Source organism: Haliotis rufescens, unplaced genomic scaffold (assembly GCF_023055435.1).
Source record: "Haliotis rufescens isolate VD_foot unplaced genomic scaffold, xgHalRufe1.0.p SCAF_23, whole genome shotgun sequence".
In the NCBI taxonomy this organism is placed as follows: Eukaryota; Metazoa; Mollusca; class Gastropoda; order Lepetellida; family Haliotidae; genus Haliotis; species Haliotis rufescens.
In genome coordinates, this window is record NW_025963924.1 from 12,800,139 (window position 1) to 12,826,874 (window position 26,736).

Below are 26,736 nucleotides of genomic sequence, written 5' to 3' on the forward strand. Positions count from 1 at the left end.
GCTGTGACAGGGTATATAAGCCCGTTGCTGTTACCCCCGTTCAATCATCAGGCAGGATTAGGCAAAATGCAAGGGCTCACTCTGGTCGTCCTCGCGGTCGTTGCAGTGGTCGCTGTGCTCCCACTTGCATCATCGGAAACGTGAGTAGACCCACATTTCAATGGGGTTGAATGGTTGAATAAGTTTGACTTAACGGCGCATTTAACAGTATTTCAGTTAAATCACGACATTTCAGCTTGTGTGACGACATGTGTCAGAAGTGAAGCAGCTCTCAGACGTTTACCATTTTGGGCAAACATAAGAGGACGGGGATGGTACTGACAAACCAAAGATCATAATTAGGGAGAATGCTGGATTCGAACTCATAATCATTTTATTCTTACAATTTTGCGGTTTGACGCGCCTTAAACAACTGCGTTGCCCTTATCCTTGTGTATCATGATATTGTTCTCTCGTTTTGTCAGTAATATTATATACTGAAATAATCTTATTTTTGAGGAAACGTTTAAGAGGGTAGGTGCCAAAATTATAATCGATCACAAAAATGCCTTTATCGTTAATTCACAATAAAATACAGTTTTTACTAATACACATAACATAGTAATTGATATAGTTTTAATGGCGTACTTGTGGTCGGCATTTTTCGATAGTCAGTGTAAGAGCCTCCGTCTACCTCTGTACTTCATATCTCAATGCCAGGATCTAGCATTGAATCGTTCACCATCTCAAACACCTGGCTATCGAAATTATATACAAAATAAGTGAATGTGAAGAAAATGTGTACTCACATGGGTAATCGAACGTTTTTTTTGCGTGGCTAGCTACAGGTTATCTTATATTAACCAATGATATATCGAGATTATATGCCGGTATATATGGCCAAAACATTACATATTAAATTGATACAATCGTTCTTATAGACAAACCCTATGCATGAATTCTTGGCGGAGGCGATGCGAATAAGGGAAGAAAGAGGAATCCGATGTATATTAATAAGGGGGCGGGCATGAATAAAAGTTACTGTCGGGTGGTCTGTGAACAAGATAAATAGTAATTTCACGGTGAAGAGATTCATTTAATTGCACCATTTTTAGAAATTATATTGTTCTTACGTCAGTGATATCCAAGTCATACATGTATAATGAGTGAGTACTTCAATAACGTCCTTCACACATTATTGCCCTTTTAAAAATCAAACCGTGGTTGTAACATCACTTGAGTTAACGTATTTACAATCATTGTCAACCAACTTGACAAAAGCCTCTTTCTTGATAGCGAACTTAACATTGATCATTAGGAAGGGTCGGAAAATTCCATATATTCTTGATATTCATGTTATATATTATCTCATAGATGCATGTGCATCTATTATACAGGAAGCAATACGTACCAACCCGGGAATTCAGATTTTTCACTAAAAGAGAATAACTTTATGATTTTACAATGCCTAAAAATATTAAACATTTGTCAATGTATCACGTGTCGTTGTCCTTATCATACCCGTAGTTCGTAACCCTTTAAGATTCGGCATCGAATAGGTCTTCAGCAAACCATGCTTGTCGTAAAATTCCGTAGATCGCTGCTCATGAGAATAATTATAATCACTCGAATGTCTGGTCCAGATTCAACTATTTACAGACCGCCGTCATCTAGCTGGACTATTGCTGCGTACGGCGTTAAACATCAAACATACCAACATGAGTTGGTATGCATACGTACTCGTCACCATAATTCTATTTACGTGATAACCCACCTAACCACACCTTGTCACTTTGATATTTCAGCGTAGCGTATTCGTGTGGGACATATTCCACCCGCTACACAACCAGCTGTGGTTGGTTTGGATGGAAACGGTGTACGAGATACAGGTATGTGGAACGTCGAATATCGGCATTGCTGCCGTCGCAAACACTTTCTACTTGCATGCTAACAGATATATATATATATATCTACCCCGCCTCTGTGAAATCCTACACACACAAATAGAGGTTATCTGTGTTGTGTATCGAAGCTCCCTATTCCATATTGATTTTGGAAGACCCAGTTTCACACAGTTTCATCGTAGCTCTAGATTACTGTGGGGGTTATATCAAGGAAACGAGAAACGACAGTCGTGTCGCTAACATCGCTTTGGAAATTTCGGGAATGGATATTGCTGTCAAGGTTGTAGCTTCTTTAGCTATATCGTTAAGGTTTAGTAGTTAAATTTCTGTGAGGTATCGCGAGTATTCGGTTTTAATGCAAGAACAATAATTCGATTCATTTTGAATATGTTTATACATTCATAAATTCAGAACAAACCTATAGCTTTTTTTTCATAATTGTGTCACATTTCTGTTTTCATGTTGAAGTGTTGGGGTGGCTGGTATGATAGATAGAGGTGGCTTCCCTAACTAATTATTCACTGTTCAGTGGAACCCTTTCACCTCATAATCATACCCACAGATGAGACAGCGGCATAGCTGTACATTCAGTCACTCCTGGGCAATAATATCCGGGTGGATGTTCTTATAGTTGTACTGGTCAGAGGTTTAACATTAATCCTTGCACTTACGGTGACAGGTGACTCTGCTTGTCGTAAAAGGCGACTAACGGGATCGGGTGGTCAGGCTCGCTGACTTGGTTGATGCATGTCATCGATCCCAATTGCGTTGATCGATGCTCATGATATTAATCACTGGATTGTCTGGTCCAGACTCGATTATTTACAGACCGCCGTCATATAGCTGGAATATTGCTGAGTGCGGCGTTAAACAACAAACAAACTTACGGTGACACTGGTCACGTACGTGATATTAACTTGTCATCCGGGTAATTGTATCCTGGTCAATAGAACCAAATCATCAAAGTTCGTTGGAGGTATTAAAGATCGCAGGAGAGACACCCCATCCAAAAGTTTCCCTGGTCAGTTATGCCCTTATTCAAAGGATGAAACTGTGATAGAGCATATCCAAATTGGAATGGGACAATTATTGGAATTAAGGCAATTAGAATATCACTGTGGCCAACTACTAGACCAGGTGCGACCCGTGAAGATCGGGGGTAGCATAGGTCTTCAGCAACCCATGCTTGCTGTAAAAGGCGAATATGCCAGTAGTAAGAGGCGACTAACGGGATCGGGTGGTCAGGCTCGCTGACTTGGTTGATGCATGTTATCGATCGCAATTGCGTGAATCGATGCTCATGATATTAATTACTGGATTGTCTGGCCGAGACTCGATTATTTACAGACCGCCTTCATATAGCTGGAATATTGCTGTGTGCGGCGTTAAACAACAAACCAACCAACGAACCAATTGCAACTAGACCAGGTGCACGGGGTTGTGGACAAGGGACCGACCGTGAGAACTATTTAATAGACCAGGCAATACACCTGTAAACTCATTTCAGTGCTGTTTTAGTTCAGACTTGGCTATCAGACGTATTGACTAAATATAGCGGTGGACCTACAGACAAACTTGTGTTGTCCTTGCTGAGCATCTAGTTGAGCATAATCGTCTTAGAGTGTGATGCTGGTAAGGCGGCTTTGGGGGTGATCATGATACGATGATTTACTCATATAAGTTTAATTACCCCAGTTGTGGTTGCATATGTTAAGTTCTCTGTTGGCACATTACAGTTTCAGACATCAATTCCGTATATTTATCGGTTTCAGGTCATCTACGAGAACCTGTTATAAGAACCGTCCAGGTGAGACTTCTTTGGTATCCATCAGCATCAAGCCTCAGTTATAACACAAACAATTAAGTGAGTGAGTGAGTGCGTGCGTAAGTGCGTAAGTGAGTGCTGCTATCGTAATCTTTGAGAATGGGCTCTCAAAACGGCCCATGTTGTCGAATCAAACCCTGTTATCGGTTTGACGGTTGCTGTAAACACAAAATTTACCAACGCCTCTGCACTTCACCACCAAAGTAAAACATACTTAGGTTAAATATATCAGATGCTAACTACATGTATATGCACATATGGTTATAAATTGGACGATAAATATGTAATTACATTTGATATGTTTTATGTGCTTAATGAGTGAGTGTTGTGTAACACCAGTCAGTAATATTCAAGCTATATCACATAAGAGAGCCTGAACCAGGCACACAATGACTGAACGCATGAGCAGCGATCCACACGCAGCCAAGTCACGGGACTTTATTGCCCGATCCTCTGATCAAAACAGCCTGAGGAAGCAGAGTCCTAGGCCTTTTTGACCCGGGTCCGGTTCCGCAAAGCGATCGTAGCGCAATGACAGTAGTAACTCTATGTTAAAGTATGTCATTCAGGATCAACTTGGATCGATTTGTGGAACGGACCCCTGGACTGTGATGTTGGGAGACATACTATGATGAAGATAGATATAAATGGTTTTAACGGCTAAATATGGTACTTTCTGAAAATAGATGCCAGTGTCTCAATAAAATGTGACTCTATTGACATGGACAAGTGACATTTATTTAACGATTAGACGAAAGTAAGGCGGGGTGTTTTGAGGCGCGTTCACGAGTTCAATAAGGACTATATAGCATTGTTCTGTCAACCACCTTCACGCCTTCTTGCACGCGTCACCGACCAAGAGTATTTGTCAACATCAAGAGACGTTTGAACTTCGCAGAAAACAATTAAACCTCTCAAGATATTTTTACTTCAAATTTTTTAGATGCGTTTAATATTGCAAGATATGTTTAGATTTCGCGAAATACTTACTATAGTATGGTACAATGATGCAATTAGTTTTATACATTCACTGTCACTGTTTTGTGTATGCAGTAAACGGCGGATGGACGGGCTATGGCGCATGGTCAGCATACAGCACGTGCACTAAATCATGTGGCGGAGGAACCATGACGAGATCTCGCACGCGCTCGTGCACCAGCCCGAGACCAGCTTACGGTGGTGCCCAGTGCTCCGGCTCCAGCCGAGCTACCCAGACTACCAGCTGTAACACACATAGCTGTCCAAGTATGTCATAAACCCAGAAATATCTACTCCATCGTAACTAGCAAAAGTGAGAGAGTATGGTTTTACGCCGCTTTTAGCATTATTCCAGCAATATCAAGGCGGGGGGCACCAGAAATTGGCTTCACACATTGTACTCATGTCGGGAATCGAACCCGGGCCTTCGGCGTGACGAGCGAACGCTTTAACCACTAGGCTACCCGATCGCCCCTTAACTAGCGAAAGGGAGAAGTTCCCTCCAATAATATGTCTCTGCCATTTAAGTTTGACTCATTTCATACATGACCCGTGAAGATTCCGAGGTAGAAGAGGTCTTCAGCAACCCATACTTGCCGTTAAAAGCGACTGAGCTTGTCGTAAAAGGCAACAAACGGGATCGGGTGGTCAGGCTCGCCGACTTGGTTGATACATGTCATCGATCCCAATTGCGTGGGTCGATGCTCATGCTGTCAATCACTGGATTGTCTGGTCCAGACTCGATTATTTACAGACCGCCGTCATATAGCTGGAACATTGCTGAGTGGGGCGTTAAACAACCAACCAACCAACCATTTCATACATACATGAATTCGGGTATGAATAACCTTTCTTTTGGATTATTTATATTTCCCTAAACAAAGAGACAGATAACGATAGATACTTATATACTGCAGAAATCTGATTCTATACACATTGACGCACCGGTTTGTCATACCGAAGATACCGTGTACGAAAGAAAGTACACACTCATGACTGATGGTGGCTTACAATGAAACAAACAAGAAATGGTTGTTCAATGAAGATGTATTTTATATGGGTATCATCGTTGTGTTTTGGACCTTACGTTTGCAGTCTTACGGCGACTGTTTCCAGCCTATTGGCGGTTAAGTAATGCTTTAGTTTTTTGGTCAAATTAAATTTTCAAGTGAATGCTTTTTTTGTCCGGTTTATGTCCCACACGTGTGAAGCTCAATTTACATCTCACTCGTCATGATAAGGCTGACTAAATCAGTGAAAACGAAACTCAGTCACCAACTGTGTGTGTGAAGGTTTGGTGCAAGTTAGGTTAACGTCTTTTGTTCAGTAACATGGCGTGTTAGCTTAATGTGGGAGGAAACACGAAGATTTTTACCACTTAGTGAAACATACAAGCGTGTGGTGCTGGCAGCCAATGATGATTGTCTCTGTGTAGTCCACGGAGCCTGGAGCAGCTATGCCACCTGGACCCCCTACACCGCTTGTACAAAGACATGTGGCGGAGGAACTCAGACCAAGGCTCGATCCCGAACCTGTACCAGCCCTCGTCCCCAATTTGGAGGCAGACAGTGTGTTGGATCGTCCTCTGAAACGTCAAGCAGGAGCTGCAATACACACAATTGTCCTGGTATGTCTCTATCACAGGAGGGCGGTCACGGGTGTCCAAGTCGTCTAAGGTGCCACTATCCCCCGTGGAGGGCCGTCTGCTTATTGTAGGCATACAAAAGGACCTGTATTTGCCCTGACCATGGTCACTGGTTTTTCAACACTCTACATGTCCCTTTGCTTTTTGCTTTCGCCAAAGTGATTAACGTCTGAGACCCGCACCACTTCGGCGTTTCCATTCACATGAAGCAGACACGTTTTGGTATAACTAAAATACAGTTGAAAACATAACCCGCGTATTCGATCAGTATATTTAGATATCATTCACACATATATCCAGGTATCCCCAAACAGATACAACGCGTAAAGCCAATTTGCGGTGTCCCCTGTCATGACGTTGGAAAACAGACACTAGAGCTCAGTTATGAATTATAATGTATCTAGGGGTGAAAGTGAATACCGAAAGTCTAATGCTGACGTAATTGGCTGTAGTGCCATGCCACAGATGACATCCTAACCACGTTAGCTTGCTGACGGGGTTGACCTCGTTGGTCGTGTGGACAAGCCGGCCGATCAGAAGGTCCATCGTCCGTGTCAGAGCATGGGGCATTGATGTGAAAACCCTGTTACTCAGCAAATGTCCTTCCGTATGTTTACTGTCGGGGGGACGATCTCCACATTCGCGACTCTTTAACCTGGATATGTATAATTGTGGACGAATGTGGAGTACTGATTAACGGCGTTGATTTTAAATATCTGGTTTTGTAGGTGGAGATTAATTGAGACTCTGTAACGGAGACATTTAGAGTCAATAAATAGGCATAACCCGTCTTCAAAAGACTGACCCGTGAAGATTCCGGGGTAGAATAGGTCTTCAGCAACCCATGCTTGCCGGAAAAGGTGACTATGCTTGTCGTAAGAGGCGACTAACGGGATCGGGTGGTCAGGCTCGCGGACTTGGTTGATGCATGTCATCGATCCCAATTGCGTGGATCGATGCTCATGATATTAATCGCTGGATTGTCTGGACCAGACTCGATTATTTACAGACCGCCTTCATATAGCTGGAATATTGCTGAGTGCGGCGTTAAAAAACAAATCAAATCATAAGACTATTATTGAAAATCCTTTTACAAATTTATTGTTGATAGTTGACGGCGGTTGGAGCATCTACAGTATGTGGTCACCCTACAGCGCGTGCTCAGTGAGTTGTGGAGGAGGCAGCCAATCGCGATCCAGAACAAGGTCATGCACTAACCCCACCCCAGCTTATGGCGGAAGTCAGTGCGCAGGGGAGGCAACTGATACCTATAGCAGGGACTGCAACACCCACCCATGTCCAAGTACGTACCAATTGATTGGTAGTAAGGGTATGCCAGAATAAGAACTATCAATATTTTCAAGGCGAAACATTGCCAGAAAAAGCAGCAGCATTTCTTTACAAATTGACGTATATTGACAGAAGGGACAACTCAGATTGCATTTAATATATATCTTGAATTGCAAAAGCTGAATTTACTGTTGAACCGTTAGAAAATGTAATTGTTGCTAAAATATATGATGATATACGATTTGTATACTACCTCATGTGACCATCAAATAGGTGGAACCTATTCTAACCTGGATTCCTCACGGGGCTGGTGAAAAAAGAACAGACAACGCTCAACATGAGAAAAGGACGTGCCCACCTCATTTGATTGTAAATATACCCCTATTGTGTTGATAATATCATGACATTTATCAGTGTTAATTATTTGTTACAGTTGATGGTGGATGGAGTGACTACAGCGCGTGGACAGACTACAGCACGTGCACTGCTACATGTGGAGGAGGATCCCAGTTCAAGACCAGAGACAGGACGTGCACCGACCCCGCCCCTGCCCACGGAGGCCAGGAGTGTGTCGGAGATGTCAGGGACAGATCTGAGAGGGACTGTAACACTCATCCCTGTCCAAGTGAGTCATCTCTTTAAAATGGATATTGGTAATGGTCATATAAAGATTAAAGTATTCGAATTTACTCACTAAGGAGAGTACTGCACAATATGAAAGCTCTTTAATATGTGAATTTCGCCGTTTGTTTAGAATGAGAAAAATATTCTAAAATATCTGAGAATGTGTCCCCAAATCAGCCTTCATACCTCAAGATGAGGTGCTTTGACCTGTGTTGCCAAGACATTGGTTAACTGATAGGACTAGATATATTTTTACAGCTTTATATCCAGATCTCTTTTAAATAGAAACTATGAGCCTAATTTTTCTTCCTCTAAAAGCACCTTGAAACAAATTAGTATTTGTGGCAGACAATTTCAAGAATCAGAAGCATAATTATTTTTTTGAAGACTTTTCTTGGACAATATTTATTTTCGAAAAAAAATCACTGCCACCATCCCAGAATTTTGGTCCCGAATCACTTGTCTAGGCATTGGTTAACTAATACTTTTTACCTCGAATACGATCGCTTGAAACTTCACAAGGATGAATTCGGCCATGTGTGCGTGTATACAGATATCAAAACAATAATGATATCATAAGATTACTCTGCACAGTCTAAAGCTTGCTCATAAACCTGTGATGTTCCAAAGTTGGTGTGGAATGAATTCACAACAACTCCAGGACCCCATGAAGGGTGGGTACCTCCTCCCGCATTTGGAAGGGTAAAATCTTCCATAACTGATGTATGCATCATGACATGCCTCAACGCGACCTTGTGATTGTTTAGGATGTGTTACAGTTGATGGTGAAAACGACCAGCACATGAAGCTGGGAACCTCTTCTAACCAGGAATCATCATGGGACTGATTAAACTGCGTACAGCATGTGTTACACCTCATTTGGTTGTAAATACATCTATATGTTATTCATAATATCTTGACATGTATCAGTGTAAATGATTTTGTAACAGTTGATGGTGGATGGAGTGACTACAGTGAGTGGACAGAATACAGCACGTGCACTACCTCATGTGGAGGAGGATCCCAGTTCAAGACCAGAGACAGGACGTGCACCAACCCCGCCCCAGCCCACGGAGGCCAGGAGTGTGACGGAGATGTCAGGGACAGATCTGAGAGGGAATGTAACACTCATCCCTGTCCAAGTCAGTAACAGAAATAGCTCTATTAATTTATGATATAAATCATTGATGGTACAATATTTGTGTGGTAAAAGTGTATGCATGTGTGTAATGCTGATATTAATTTTTTTTTAAATATATTCAACTTGATATTAAAATAATTACTTATTGTCTGTTTCAAATCTGGATCATCCCGTATCACTAAAGTAAAGCATTTAAAGTATAAAAAGAAATGAAAAAACAGTTGATTACGCAGGGAAAAACGTATGAATATCTAAACATGATCACACGCTTGCTCAGTTGACGGTGGCTGGACCGACTGGGAAGAGTGGCAGGACCTGGATGAGTGCAGTGTCCTGTGTGGAGGAGGCAACAAGGATCAGGACCGCTCCAGGACCTGTACCAACCCCACCCCGGCCTTCGGGGGAGCCGACTGTGACGGAGAGGGCTTCCAGAACAGGACCATCAACTGCAACACCGAGGAGTGTGGAGGTAGTTTCACAAATAAGAGAACAAATTGTTTTCTATAACTATCGTGTATGCTCAAAGCTTTGATGACGTTAACATCACAGCTTGTGCTGTTTGGTAACATAATTGCTTGATTTCTTGCAGATCTTTGTCCAGAAGATGAGGCCACCTACCACGCCCACGCCACCAATGAGAGGCGCTTCTTCCAGTGCAGCAATGGCGTTGCCCATCGCCATCAGTGTGCAGAGGGTACCGTGTTTGACTCCGCCATCTCCGCCTGCAAACATGCTGCCACCACTGCAGCTCCCACGACGGCGGAGTCCTGTCCCAGCACCGGTGTCGTCATGATCGCCAACGAGAGTGATTGTACCAAGTTCTACATGTGTTCCAATGGTATCAAGTACCCGATGGCCTGTCCAGCCACCACCCGGTTCGATGTCAGCTTGAAGGTCTGCACCCATGGAACATGTTAGGACAAAGACCTGTTACATCAAGCAACTGAAATACCAGTAAATGTTTCACTAACTATAACTTGTGCTCTATTTACCTTGATGTAAAGCACTGCTGTTTCGAAAGGGTTTTTAATAAATCATTTGTTGCATATTGTCAATATTGATATTGTTGTCATAACTCTGTATGATGCCTGAACGAAACATTTTCACAAGAATTGTTTGATAGGCATATCTTAGAAGTTGACAAGTTCCGGTAAGGATATTTTCCGAAACGTCGCCTTTACAGTAAATAAAGAAGTTGTTATCCATCAGTTATCTTTACTTTGATAGATAGATAATTTAAACTTGAACACAATAATAACTCGTTAAATAACCTTATCGTGGAATTTGTGAGTGAGTTAGTATTGTTTAACGCCGCTCTGAGCAGTATTTCAGTTATGTCACGGCGTTTCGGTCTGACGTGGGGGAAAAGCCTGCAGTGATGTAGGTCCAAAAAGAAACATAATCAGGATGAGTGAGTGAGTGAGTGAGTTGGGTTTAACGCCGCTTTTAACAATATTCCAGTTATATTGCGGCGTGTCAGCTTAATGTGGGAGGAAAGCCCGAAGTGATGCAAGTCTCAGACGTTTACCACTTCGGGGAAACCCACGAGCACGGGTATGGTGCTGACAAACCTAGAAACATAATCTGGGCGAACCGGGATTCGAACCCCCAATCATAGGTTTCTGGCGTGCCCAAAGGACGCAACTCTGCACAGCGAATCGCGGCGCCTTAGACGACTGGGCCACCCGTGCCCCCTAATCAGGATGAACCGGGAATTCGAACACAAGATCGTAGGGTTCTGGAACGCCTAGGAGACGCCATTCGTCACAGCGATTTCACCGATTTGAGCGAGTAAGCGAGTTTGGTTTATAATGATAATAATAATAGTCCCATTGTATGCCGCTTTTTTCCATGCTGGATGTCATATTCAAAGCGCATTATTACCCCTGTTATTCTCATCTCCAAGGGGAGTATATAACCCAAGCTGCCTGTGATGTGTTAGAATGTTCTAGCCACATTGCCATACAATCCTACCGGGTACCCATTCACTGCTTGCTTAACAGTGGCATACCTCGAACAAGTCACTTGCCAAAAGAAATTCCACATGTGATTCATGTGCTGCAGGACCCGTGAAGATTCTGGGGTAGAGTAGGTCTTCAGCAACCAATTCTTGCCGTAAAAGGTGACTTTGCTTGTCGTAAAAGGCGACTAACGGGATCGGGTGGTCAGGCTCGCGGACTTGGTTGATGCATGTCATCGATCCCAATTGCGTGGATAGATGCTCATGCTATCATTCACTGGATTGTCTGGTCCAGACTCGATTATTTACAGACCGCCGTCATATAGCTGGAATATTGCTGAGTGCGGCGTTAAACAACAAACCAACCAACCAACCAACCAATATGTGCTGCAGGGTGGAGCAGGAACGAAACTCTCAGGTTCCAAGCAGCCGAACTCGGTCACTCATCCAGTTATTCACAGCACTCAGCTTGATGTGGGAGGAAATCCCTAAGTGATGTACGTGTGTGGTACTGGTATTCGATCCCACGATCAAAGTTTTCTGTCACATGTTGGAGATGCATCTCTGCACAGCGAATTGCGCTCTCTAAAAACGACAGGGTCAGTCCTGTGTCCTCATTGATTTGAAAAGATGTCGGAGACCGGAATTAACTTAAACAGAAATGCAAAGTGTTTATTTCTTGCTGTGAAAACACGTTTGGTTTATGAAAAACGACACAGACAATAACGATATATGAATTAATTTTTTAAAGCAACGATGAAAGATATGTTTTAATATTGAGAAAAGCAACCCACATTGCCACATTGCTGCTTTGGTTTTTAGCTTACAAAGATCACTGCAGTTTGAAACGGAGTATAACCATTTCAGCGCATGCGTAGATTAATTCACTTAATCCAAAAGGGCGACAATGCAACATTATCAAGAAGTCGCGTTGTCGCGCATTAATTATAACGCCTTTTTACATATTTTTGATGGGGCGTCAATGCGACAACGCGACATATTTTGACCTAAAAAATGTCACATTGTCACATTGTCGCTCTTTAATAAAATCAAAACGAAAATGCAACAACGCAACAATGCGTATTTCAGTCATATCATGGCTTGGCAGCTTGATGTGGGCTGGAAGCCAAAAGTGATGCAGGTCTCAGATGTTTACGGCTTTGCTGAATTCCACGAGCCTGGGTATGGTGCAAACAAACATATAATAATAACAAGGGCGACTTTGGGATTTGAACCCACGCAAGTTCATATTTCTGGCACGACTAAGGGAATGCAACTCTGCACGGCAATTTGCGGAACCTTAAACGATAGGGCCACCTGTGTCTACTCTTCGCATGACATGCAACATAGAACAGACTGACACCAAATACAGACCCCAATGTTAATGGCCCATACCCGCCACTGGGAGTTTCTTAGGGAGATCATTTTTCACTGTATGCCTCTATATTTTATCTGGCGCCAGATACTTCCACTTGTGAGATCATTTCCCCCTGTAAACCTCTATATTTTATCTCACCAGTGGAAGTATCTGGCGCCAGATAAAATATAGAGGCATACAGTGAAAAATGATCTCACCAGTGGCGGGTATGGGCCACCGTACTTACTCATACCCTTGTGGAGTTTACAACCGAAGCTGCCTGCCGCGAGAAGGTTCTGACTCCAGAACTTTCCATCTCTCTCTACTGGACAGCCATTCGCTGCTTGGGTGAACATAGGTGAACAGTCCAACGGTGACACGGCGTGTTTTATAGCCTATAACTTTCATTGTGTTTCAGTATGGCTAGACAAAGACTTTCGAATATAGAGAGTCAAATATGCCGAGGTCTTAATGAATCTATTCCCAATGACACGGGCATTCATATGCAATGAGGATGGATGAATACATAACTGGCGGGCAATCTTTTGCATACATCCATGTTTGGTGGTGGCTAATAATGAAAGAAACAAGATATGTGTATTCAATGGCGATGTATTTGATACGGGTTTCAAATTACGACCTAACGTTTGCAGTGTTTTGGCGACTGTTTTCACCCAATAACCTTTTGATAATATTAGTAATATTGTTTGGTTTAATCCAATTCTTATTTGATTATGTTACACATTAGTTGGACTTTACATTTATTAAACAGAAAGATACAGTACATGTATTTTTATATGGACAGGTTAACCTTAGTTGACACTTGCCTTTACACATAATACCAGCTATGAGACATTGACTGGCTGCATTGTTACATTTGACCTTACATTATACGCACGATGTATACACGCCACTTATGGCATAATATGTTTCCTTGTTTGTCTGTTGTTTAACGCCGGCAATATTCCAGCTATAAGACGGCGGTCTGAATCCAGACAATCCAGGGATCTAGATCTTGAGCATCGATCCACGCAATTGGGTTGGTTTGTTGGTTTGTTATTTAACGCCGCACTCAGCAATATTCCAGCTATATGACGGCGGTCTGTAAATAATCGGGTCTGGACCAGACATTCCAGTGATTGACATCATGACCATCGATCCACGCAATTGGGATCGATGACATGCATCAACCAAGTCAGCGAGCCTGACCACCCGATCCCGTTAGTCGTCTTTTACGACAAGCATAGTCACCTTTTACGGCAAGCATGGGTTGCTGAAGACCTATTCTACCCCGGATCTTCACGGGTCTCCACGGAATTGGGATACGATGACACGCACAATCCAAGTCAGCGAGCCTTTTGGTATTAATCTTGTATAGATGTCGGCAGAATATACACTGTGTATATTGGATCCCGAAGTACATTGTATAAAAGTGCACAAGGGTATACAGAAAGCACTGCCGAGTCTTGTGTAAGTAGACTTGTGAACACTGTAAGTGAGTGAGTATTATGTAAGTTATATGAAGGCGTATCTGTTTTAAGTCCAAAGTGATTCAGATGGCAGACATTTACTACTTTAGTGAAAGCACGAATCTTGGATTCGAACCCACGTTCATCGGATCCTTACATGACTAAGAGGAGCAAATATCTTAGATGGTTTGGCCAGCCCTGATTTCGTCATCACTGATCGATTGAACCAAGATTGATGACGAATTAAATATGTGGAAAGTGCTCAAAATACACATGTTCATGCAGAGGAAATTGGTAGCCTCCGTTATTTATAACTTGCAGTGTAGACGCACTGACGCTCCGGATCTGGCCCCGAAATGACGTTGTTCACTTGTCTTGATAGAGTTATTGTTCGAAGGACATCGATGTCAACAAGGTACTCAGCTCATAGTTTTTGTTGAACAAATACTTTTTATTTGACTTTAATGATGCACTGAAATCCACATAAATTGTCCATGACAAATTGCCCTGCGTCATCGCGGCCGTTAACGACCTCTTCAAGTTGTTCTCATGTTTTTCATTGGATAAAGAAAAAAATGAACGTGGGCGTCTCAGATATGAATGTGCCTATATACTGAGTAAACTAAAAAAATGCATCCACTGTTATGAACTCCGATGGATATTTTTATGTATTTACTGTTAACATTACTGTTGAACAAGCTTTTAGCCCGCTGCCTCGTACGACAAGTATGGTCTACTGAAGACCGGTTCGAACCCGGATCACGTGGGCAATCCTTCATTACGCAAGGGTTCAATATCTAGTCCATTTAAGTGAGTGAGTGAGTGAGTTCGATTTTACGCCGCTTTTAGCAATATTCCAGCAATATCACGGCGGGGGACACCAGAAATGGGCTTCACACATTGTACCCATGTCGGGAATCGAACCCGGGTTTTCAGCGTGACGAGCGAACGCTTTAACCACAAGGCTACCCGACCGCCCTAGTCCATTTAAGCTGGAGTAGATGCCATTAGAATTCACCAGGCCAAATGCAAATACTCCTTGTCGCCGTGCTTCCTGCTGGTGCATTGTTTGCGGTGCAATTACATGCTGCCCCAGGAGCAATTTCATTATTTGTTGGTAATTATATTCTAAATCAGATATTGTTCATCTTCATAGGCACATCACTGGTACCAGAAACCCCTGTAATAAAAACGGCACAGGAACTACCCCATGGCTTCTTAGCTGTTCAAATTTGATTGACTGGGGTAATGTATGTCTTTAAATTCGGTATTAAAAAACAAAACCCTTTCCACAATCATATGTTAATTCTGCCACAAACAATGTCGATTGTAAGATACCGACTATATAACGAACATGTGTCAATCAGTTCACTATCAAATAGTGATGATGAAAAAATATTGGCGAAAAGATGAGCATATACTGTCCCGCCGGTGCAAAGGCAAGGCAATTTTGACACCTGGATAAAAACAGGGGAACATATGGTGCAAGTTAAAATAGGGAATAGCATCGGACATCATTTTCTGTCACTGATGTGTCAAATTTGGAAATGTCCTCCACATTTCTACCATAAAACTTTTTGAGAGCTTTACTGAAGCTTTGAATGTTGTGACCTTGATCAAACAACTTTTGATCAAGAGTCGTATGACTCGCTTTGAAATGTGAGAACGAGTATGCCCGATTGTACCTCAAAAGTTCTGAAATGTGGACACCAATGGCTGTAGCAGCAGGAATATTGCTCGACATGAAGGGAAAAATGAGTATTGGAAAGTTGAAGTCATCCCTTTTGTCATACAGTTTTGTGGAGAGTAATTTGTCACTCCGAATCTTTATGCATCTAAATATGAAAAAGATGAGTCAGTCTCACTGGTCTCCTTTATTTCTAGTTCAGGTGGGTAAATACGTGAAAGGGATTTGGTTAGTTAATGGTTATTGAACGATAAATGATCTTCGATGGACCTGAAGCTAAAATTAAACGTCTTGGACAAATTCCCTTGATTTGACAAACCGAGCACAAATTTATATGCACAGAGAAACAGATCAGCAAGACGGGAAGCACAGTTGGTGCCCACGGAGATGCCTACGTCTTGCCTAAATGTCGTTCCCTTTTACGTCAATGTCTTAAGTCCAGCGTGGGCACGGGTGGCCCAGTCGTCTAAGGCGCCGCGATTCGCTGTGCAGAGTTGCGTCCCTTGGGCACGCCAGAAACCTATGATTGGGGGTTCGAATCCCGGTTCGCCCGAATTATGTTTCTAGGTTTATCAGCACCATACCCGTGCTCGTGGGTTTCACCGAAGTGGTAAACGTCTTAAACCTGCATCACTCCTTTCCTCCAACATTAAGCTGACACGCCGTGATATAACTGGAATATTGTTAAAAGCGGCGTTAAACCCAACTCACTCACTCACTTAAGTCCAGCATTTCACATAATTCTTTTCTCAGCAAACTTCAGACCGCATTTGCTTTCTATTGCAATGCATGATATATTGTAAGAGTTGCTTTTTAGTATAATATAAAGCATATCTTACAAAAACCAGTGCCACTGCATCTGCGTTTACTGCCTGTACAACCCTGAAGATCATTAACAATCTAAATAAAGACACATTAAACTGTCACATCTCCTTCACTACTTTATAGGGGCGGCCGGGTTAGCCTAGTGGTTAAAGCGTTCGCTCGTCACGCCGAAGACTCAGGTTCAACACCCGACATGGGTACAATGTGAGAAGCCCATTTCTGATATTGCTGGAATATTGCTAAAAGCGGAGTAAAGCATCACTCACTACTTTATATATAACCTTAAAAAGAACAGATATGGTGCTCAGTGTGTTGTTGTTGAATCCTTCACGGTAAGGTCACCATGGCACGATGCCATTTTATAGCTCTATTTATTTTAGACCACGCATTTTTCGCTTCCAACTATGTTTGTACTATTGAGACGGCATTGCGACAATTAAATATAAGCTGTTTACTTTTAATAAACCCATAAACATTAAGTGTGTAATAAATTTTACCAGAGACATAGTTTTTTTTAAAATTCTCGGGTAGATATGCATTCCTGATTATTAATAAACCAGCTAACTAGAAAACCAGCTAACAGGTATATGTTACTGTAATAATTTTGTTTTTAAGAAGAATATTAAATATTTTGGATGTTTACCCTCGAGGGGATTCTGGGGACAGAGAAGGTCCACGGGACCACATGTGTGTCGTAATAGCGGACTAAATGGGATCGTCAAACATTGCTCGTTGAATCCGTCACTGGTTCGCCGAATGTGGTAAATTTTCTTCTGTCCTCTTCGGTCTCAACATGTTCCACTGTCTGTACACTATCGCGAACTAAATAAAAAGATATCCGTCTGTTACCACTGATCAAAATTGTACTTATGAAATATTATCGACTCTAATGAATTGGTAATGTCTCACGATATGAGAAGTGAATTATTTTAATTTTTGATATCGATATATATATTCATGGCATCTCAAAATTGCTGCATTTTAATCAAGAATTATATAAACAAAACCACGCCCTTCCCACACATACACCCAAGCTAAAGTGAGTTCATACCGAATTCCATCTATCTTTTACAAAATGAAAACACGCCCATCCAAGCCCAAGTCCAAAGGGATGCAGACGGCAGACGTTTTCCGATTCAGTGAAAGCTACGTGGAGGGGGACCCGTGAAGATCCGGGGTAGAATAGGTCTTCAGCAACCCATGCTAGCCGTAAAAGGCGACTATGCTTGTCGTAAAAGGCGACTAACGGGATCGGGTGGTCAGGCTCGCCGACTTGGTTGATGCATGTCATCGATCCCAATTGCGTGGGACCCGTGAACATCCGGGGTAGAATAGGTCTTCAGCAACCCGTGCTTGCCGTAAAAGGTGACTATGCTTGTCGTGAAAGGCGACTAACGGGACCGGGTGGTCAGGCTCGCTGACTTGGTTGATGCATGTCATCGATCCCAATTGCGTGTGTCGATGCGCATGATATTAATTACTGGATTGTCTGGTCCAGACTCGATTATTTACAGACCGCCGTCATATAGCTGGAATATTGCTGAGTGCGGCGTAAAACAACAAACCAAACCAAAAATACGTGGAGGTGTATGGTGCAGATAAAATATGAACATGGAGTGACATAATCAGCACGAATCTTGGATTTGAACCCACGTTCATCACATGCTTACTTTGTGATAGGGGCGCAAATATTCGCCCTCTTGGATTGTTGGGCCCCCCTGTCCTCTAAAACACTGTTGAAACAAGATGGATGACGAGTTAAATATGCGGTAAGTGTTTAGAATGCACATATTGCTGCAGAGGAAATTCTGAAAGGTTAAAGTGCAACCGTTGACGCCCTGATCCGACCTCCGACCTCGAAATGGGGTTGTTCATTTGTCTTGGTCGAGTTGTTGTTCAGACATCGATACTCAGCTAATAGTTTGTGTTAGAAAAAAATACCTATGCACTGAAATCCACATAAACCGTCAATTTCAAATTATTCTGCGTCCGACCTCTTCAGGGGTTAAGTGGTCTTCATGTTTCTCATTGGATAGATATAATGGACGAGGGCGTGTCCTACAGCGTTGATTGATCGACTTTGTCACGTGTGCCCAGCTAAATACAAACTAGAAACCTGAATTATGCATCCACCAAAATGATTTAAACATATTTTCCTTTTTCACAACTCTGCTGAAAAGGATATTTGAAAAACATATGGCATGACTGTTAACCTTGTCGTTTCATATAAACATGTTGTCTGTCTCCGTTGTACAGGTATGCAATGAAAATGGTTTTTTTGCCTGATCGATGAACCAGGATGTTACCACCTACCAACCCTCATTTTCTTTAAGGGTGCAATCGCAAGGCTATTTAAGCCAGAGTACATGCTTTGGGTGTTTATCATAACGCCAGACCAGAACGATGCAAAGACTCGTCGTCGTCGTGCTCGCTGTTGTTGCAGTGTTTGCGGTGCTTTCACGTGCTGCTCCAGGATCGTGAGTTTTAGAAAAAATAACTTCATTATCGTTGCAAATATTACGTTTATGTCAGATATTATGATAACGAATTACAATTTTTTTTGTGCTCTATGACATCACACAGTGACTTAAAATAATAGGTTTAAAAGAAAGCGAAAGTCAGTGTTTATTATATTACTTTTAGGATTCTAATTCTAGCATATTTAGCCTATTGTGATGTTTTTAAGCCCCTTTGAACTTATTAATAACTTTTAGTCAGTCTGACGGGAAAATTATTGTAAAATGACCGATATATTTTGAAATGTTGTAAATTGCCGAAGTGAAAGTTTCAGTCACATTGAATGATTTATAATTGTTTATTCACAAAAAAGTGTTAGGCCGTAGGCCTTTTACACAGAACTATTTACAGAGAGAGGAAGAAAAAAGAATTACCACTATTTTACATATATATCCATATCCATACACAGGCATACACATACACATGCATATATACAAATAAATATTTAGACTGTATACAATGAACGAAGTCGAAAAGCTTTGTAAACATGGACTGCTAGATTTCGTATGATTTTAAAGTAAGTGGATGACATAAGAGCATTAAATTTATTTTTCGAAGGGGGTTGTAAAATATTTAGGAGGAATGTATTCAGCTCTTAAATCACTATAAGCATTGCATATAAGCATAAAATGATATTCGTCCTCAATAAAATTGAATGATTTAATACATTAACTGTGACATAAGTACTCACCGCCCAAAGAAACGCGAACCATAAAAAACATATGGAGAAGTAAGTTAAGAAGAGATGTTTCCAAGGTGTACCAAATAATGACACAACTAACAATCAATCGAGTGTTTACACAGTGTCTTCATTCTTATCACCATACGCTCGATTCATGGATCTGTGACGTCACATGTGATGCATTCATGAGCGTCAGTTCACACAACATATATAATCTTATATCTCTTGAATATGAGTCCCGACATGGGTACAATGTGTGAAGCCCATTTCTGGTGTCCCTTGCCGTGATATTGCTGGAATATTGCTAAAAGCGGCGTAAAACCATACTCACTCACTCAATTGAATATGAGTAATTCTTCATATATCATCGCGTTTCTTTTGTCGGTGAGTGTATATATATACACACACACGCACGCACACACACACACACACACACACACACATATATATATAAATATATATAGTATTCATATATATGATAATGACTCTCGTTTACTGTATATAATGTGCAATAGAGGTAAACTGTCAATGTCGTTTATGAATTCACACATATCGATATAACTGTTACATGAGAATGAAATAAAGATGACAAAACCCTTTCCACAATCATAAGACCTATCTGCGAAAGTGTTCATTGTATGATTCCGACTATTTAATAAACGTGTGTTTATGAATCACTATCAAATAGTGATGATACCAGGTGTTCTTGAAAAGGTGAGCCATCACTTTGTGATAGTTATTCATAAACATGTACTTGTGATATAGTCTCAATCGTACAACGGACTTTTTGTGCATTTAGCAGATATTTTCTATGGTTATGGAAAGGGTGTTGTCGAGTTTATTTGTCAACGTCTAAAACTAGGGATGTGTTTTAAGTTATGAGAACATAATCATAACTTTCGGCTCGTGATCAAGAATCAGAGGTGACGTGGAGTGAAATGTGGTTCAACGTCGCGTTCAAATTGTTTGCAGTTACATAGCGACGTGCATGCAGGTGTGTTTGCTGCTAGCTCGAACGAATGCCGATTTTATCGTGCTAGCCAACAGAAATACCTTGCCACAGTCTCACATGGATACCCATCTCCGACACATCAGACGGACTCCGAGCCGACAAGTCCTTGTTTTATCCCTTTAATGGCGGAAGACAAGCACCATCTTTTAAGGTATTTTGGTGTCACGCGACCAGGGGATCGCCAGCAAACGGACAGACACTATATCCACTACATCATGGGGCCGTTGGAATGTAGGATTCGAACCCACAAGCAGCGAAAGCAGGCAACCGAAGTAAACAAGTCTCCCCTGGTCAGGTGCAGTCTTTTAAAAGACCGGGCTGCTCTGGCCCCTTTCTCAAGGGAGTAAACTCTAGATCTTCATACTCTGTTGTCGTTGTTTGGCACGGTGTTCTTGTAGGTTGAGTTTGACGTTGACTTTAATCCGACGTTCATCAGTATTGAGTTCATCATATGGCCTGTCAGCTCCCTGTGGCAGGAAACTGCACAATGATTTGTTGGTTGGTTTGTTGTTTAACGCCGCACTCAGCAATATTCCAGCTATATGACGGCGGTCTGTAAATAATCGAGTCTGGACCAGACAATCCAGTAATTAATATCATGAGCATCGATCCACGCAATTGGGATTGATGACATGCATTAACCAAGTCCGCGAGCCTGACCACCCGATCCCGTTAGTCGCCTTTTAAGACAAGCATAGTCACCTTCTACGGCAAGCATGGGTTGCTAAGGACCTATTCTACCCCGGATAGTCACGGGTCACTGCACAATGATATTCACTTAATATGTGGAGCACTTTTGATGAAACCCACGACCACGACACGGTACTAACAAACGAAAAGTCATAAAGGGAACGGATCTGAGTTTCTACAGCTGGGGAACAGGACTCATCACTAATGAATAATTCCAACTGTTGTTACAGAGCGAGAGAGTCCTACCGCTGCTCAAGGTCTTCTCGATACACAACAAAATGTGGGTGGTTAAGTTGGGGACGCTGTACAAGATACAGGTAATACACTTCATAGTATTCAAGGGCGAAGTATCCTTTACAATATACATGTTCATCGAAACAAACTGACAGTTTATGTATTGGCAGCGAAAGTGAATACATATTTCTTTCCTTTGTCAAGATGACCTGGTTTGCCAACAGGAGATATGCTATTCCGCATGCTGGAACTGTTCCTTGACATTTAAACCTGCAGGAAGTTTATATTAGTTCTTATCGGCTAGATAGTTAGCAATCATGTGCATTTCTCTGGACCATCTATCATTCTATAATGCATGATCTATTCTAAAAGCTGTCGTTCAGTATATGAAGCATAATTTACTTAAAACCATTACTATAGTTATTGCTTGTGCTATTTCGCCCCATACCTACATCGTCAGTCCACACAACATGTAGGCGTTCTGTTTGAGACAGAATATGTTCCTTTGTCTATCACCTCCAGTGAACAGTTGATCTAGTTTTTGACACATTATTTCTTTCGAGCATTTATATAAATACTTTTAAAACAAATCCCATCAAACCCTCTCGCCCATTAGATCCCATTTCCCGTCCCCAAAAAGATCAAATGGTCGGCACACTATTTTCCAAGGGGACACCCACAACGGCCAGTCAGTGACAAGTATGATATCAATCCACACGATGACATCATTCGGTTTCACGTCTTATTTAGTTGGGGCGGTCGGGTAGCCTAGTGGTTAAAGCGTTCGCTCGTCACGCCGAAGACCCGGGTTCGATTCCCGACATGGGTACAATGTGTGAAGCCCATTTCTGGTGACCCCCGCCGTGATATTGCTGGAATATTGCTAAAAGCGGCCTTAAAACCATACTCACTCACTCACTTTTATTTAGTGTGAGGTGAAATGGGGTTTAACGTCGCGTCCAAGATTATTGCACTTATATAGCGACGTTCTTATTTAGTAATACAACCCTTTTCAGATGTTTACATCATAAGCCATCAGATTAAAGACCCATTAAAATGTTACAGATCCTTCACTAGTTTACAACTTTGAAAAAAACTTATATAATTATATGCTTTTGTGGTCGAATGCGCAGTTTTGTGATACCATAAATATAAATAATAGACCTTACAGTGAGCTGTTATGATCACTTGTGGAAAACATCCTCATGGTACGATGCCACTTTATAGCTGTATGTATTTTAACTTATTTTATGTTACGCCTATTTTGCTGTAAACTGCGTTGGTCATACAGAGACTGCATTGCGACAAATAAATATAGGCTGTTTGCTTGTCATAGACCCATATTAGGTAAGTAACCCAGGAATGTGTATGTAGTCCGTCAGTGTTTACGTCATTTCAAGACTACGGTCTCTTGAAAAACATATGAACGTCAAATTGTGTCATTCATACACTTCTGAACGTCAATTTCGTGGTCATGTGACCGAACTCTCGTCCAATGGAAAAGCAGAACATCCTGTAAATATATATATATATATATATATATATATATATATATATATATATATATATATATATCTTAGTTGGTAAAGATATACATGCATAACACATCTGGAATATATAAACCACTCGATTTTCTTATAGGGATAATAAATAAAGATGCATTTCTTTGGCAATAACTTCCAAATTGTTCATGAACTTCCACGATCTACATCAAATGGGGCATTTTAAACAGTTACACAGGGTTAATACGTAGACACAAATGTTGATTAATAAGATTTGGACGGGATTTGGATGTGGATTAGACACATAACCATGAGTTGGGGCTCTATTCACTATCATAATGTAAATATTGAGTAGCAGTGGGATGATTGACAAGGAAGCACAGCCATAGAACACATTAAATTTCACACAAACCTTAATTACAGCATCCAAATCCATCTGATATGGGTAACAAGACACACTTTGACAGAAGGATGTTTGGCGTATCATGGACAAATATGATGCATTGTTTGATAGGCATTACTTAGAAGTTGACAGATGACAAAGTACATGTAGACACAATTTATGGATAACAATTCTTTAATGCTGTAAAGGCAACCTTACTTGACAACAGTGTAAGTAGCTATCCCGAAACGTCGCCTTTACAGTATTAAAGAAGTTGTTATCCATAAATTGAGTCTACTTTGACAAATATGATTATATATATGACATTTATGCATCACAGTGTATCCACAGAGATACTGAAAGGTGCAACCTTTCTTGAGTGAAACCTAGAACATTGTATGCTTGTGCATAGACATGTATGTCATCAATGAACGCCACCAATGTGCCAATTAATAAATCACACTTAACGTTCCTTGCTTCAGACAGACATGGTCGACATGCTACAAGACAGGTGAGTGTGGAAGGAAGACTCATGGTGATTACAGAATCTCCCAAGATTATTCGAAGGTTATTTGATCTAACCCGGACCCGGGGCTTCTGAATGAACACAGTACACCTATATGTAGGATAACGTTTTGAAGATTGACAAGAACATGAAAATTCGACGGTTGTTGTCGTCGTGGTCAAAATTCAAAATTAGTATCCAGCGTGAAAGCCCAAGCTATTCGTCAGAGGTTTGTGCAGCAATATTAGAATGTTGGTACAAGGTGCTATGCTTTCTCATAGTGCAGTTTGAACGTATTCTTTGAACTAATTACTGCCATGATGTGGAAACATTTTTTAAGATGTTATTTAAAGGGCAACAGAAATTTGGTCACGCCAACAGATTGTGCAAAACATGTTGTATGAATACGTCATAGATATTTCTTTTTCTAGTGTGGAACGGTGGATGGACGAGTTACGGACCATGGATTTCGGAGAGCAACTGCACGCACACATGTGGAGGAGGAACAATGAGGAGATATCGCACACGTTTGTGCACCAACCCGAGTCCTGCTAACGGCGGTGCCCAGTGCTCTGGCTCCAGCAGAGATACCCAGACGATCAGCTGTAATACACACGGTTGTATAGGTGGGAAGTGATATGTATACACGAGACTACAAGAACCGTTTGTTTACTAATGGCCATACGTGTATATGTGAAGTTCAGATATGAAAAGTACAAACATTACGCCATATGGCTGCTGCACACAGTCAATGCGTTATTCATTGTTCATTATTTCAAAAATTATCTCAGTAAATTTACTTCAAATAGTTTATTGACAAATAAGAGTCAGATAGATTGACAAGTGGTAATATATAGAACAAATAGAAAATAGCAACAGAAAGTGAGTTTTCTGTAAGTAAATAGTAGTAGTAGCTCTTTTAATTTAGTATATTAATCATTCATTGATGATACACTAGCACTCTAAAATATTCAAGCGCGTTATTACCAATGACGCCAAATTCCCTATATCATTCTACACGACTGTCGGTGTGCAGAAATACGTATTTTTATGCATACGTGAGTGAGTGAGTTGGGTTTAACGCCGCTTTTAACATTATTCCAGTTATATTACGGCGTGTCAGCTTAATGTGGGAGGAAAGCCCGAAGTGATGCAGGTCTCAGACGTTCACCACTCCGGTGAAACCCACGAACACGGGTATGGTGCTGACAAACCTAGAAACATAATTGGGGCGAACCGATTATGCATAAGTATTAATATATCACGTTTGTATCCATCAATCTTGAAATTTGGAATACTTTTACATATCACAATCTTAGTTAACGGTAACTGGACGGACTGGGAAGAGTGGCAGGACCTGGATGAGTGCAGTGTCCTGTGTGGAGGAGGCAACAAGGACCAGGACCGCACCAGGAACTGTACCAACCCCACCCCGGCCTTCGGGGGAGCCGACTGTGAAGGAGAGAGCTTCCAGAACAGGACCATCAACTGCAACACAGTGGCGTGTGGAGGTATGTGTAATGTACATGTATTATCATATCAAGAACAGCTTAAGAACAGATAAAATACATCAATAATTCATTTATTTATAATTTATTTTATTTCTTTTTTTCTGTCATCAAATTTAATTAATTTATCTTATTTCTAAATGCTTCTGGTTCATGTTACAGCGGTGAACGATAACAAGTGTGCCATTCGAATGTTTAATTTGTATTTTGTCTGAGAAATATCAGGTCAACTAAGGACAAAGAAATGCAAAACGTTCCAATTTAAAATTGGATCGGTAATTTTCATTAGCAGACTAACTTATCCTCTGCGGCATTGGTGGCCCAGTCAACTAAGCAGCCTCAGTTAGCTGTGCCAGAATCATATGGTCGAGGGTTCGAATCCAAGTTCCCTCTGATAATGTTTCTTTCTTTGCCAGCATCATACCCGAGCTCATGGGTTTCCTAAAATGACGACCATCTAAAACCGGCATCACTTCAGTCTTCCTCTCTTATTAAACTGACACGTATACATGTAAAAGAAATTTTGATCAAAGAGCTGTTAAACCAAAGTAATTAATGTACTCACTACTTCACTTACTATCCTTAATACTTAACATTTGGATAGTGGTTTACTATTGTTCCCGCAGATCGTTGTCCAGAAGGTGAGAACACTTTCCTTGCCCACGACACCAATAAGAGACGCTTCTACCAGTGCAGCAATGGCGTGGCCTATCGCCATCAGTGTGCAGAAGGTACCGTGTATGACTCCACTATCTCTGCCTGCAAACATGCTGCCACCACTGCAGCTCCCCAGACGGCGGAGTCCTGTCCCAGCACTGGTGTCGTCATGATCGCCCACGAGAGTGACTGTACCAAGTTCTACATGTGCTTCAACAACATCAAGTACCCCATGGCCTGTCCGGCCACCACTCGGTACGATGTCAAACTGAAGGTCTGCATCCACAACACTGGCGGATGTTAGATACAGAAATGAAAAAATCATGTATACAGCATCTTCAGAATATATTAATAATAAGCATA

The 26,736-nt window shown here is 41.5% G+C and overlaps 1 protein-coding gene across 1 annotated transcript; it reads left to right on the plus strand.

Annotated features, from left to right (window-relative positions):
• On the plus strand, positions 1 to 26,736 carry LOC124133101 (semaphorin-5A-like). The gene is made up of 16 exons (XM_048401594.1): positions 1 to 140; positions 1,785 to 1,868; positions 3,656 to 3,690; positions 4,762 to 4,953; positions 6,122 to 6,313; positions 7,443 to 7,634; positions 8,055 to 8,246; positions 9,196 to 9,387; positions 9,664 to 9,855; positions 9,976 to 10,301; positions 16,057 to 16,061; positions 21,816 to 21,902; positions 24,186 to 24,214; positions 24,640 to 24,834; positions 25,528 to 25,719; positions 26,343 to 26,736. The coding sequence occupies exons 1-16, from the start codon at positions 67 to 69 to the stop codon at positions 26,675 to 26,677; spliced, it is 2,514 nt and encodes an 837-aa protein (XP_048257551.1). The 5' UTR covers positions 1 to 66; the 3' UTR covers positions 26,678 to 26,736.

Bases quoted from the DNA above. Each gene is read 5' to 3' on its own strand.
- LOC124133101 (XM_048401594.1), top strand. From the start codon at position 67: ATGCAAGGGCTCACTCTGGTCGTCCTCGCGGTCGTTGCAGTGGTCGCT. The intron at 24,215-24,639 runs GTGAGTGTGGAA...TTCTTTTTCTAG, and splicing joins GTCGACATGCTACAAGACAG to TGTGGAACGGTGGATGGACG. The intron at 25,720-26,342 runs GTATGTGTAATG...TTGTTCCCGCAG, and splicing joins CAACACAGTGGCGTGTGGAG to ATCGTTGTCCAGAAGGTGAG.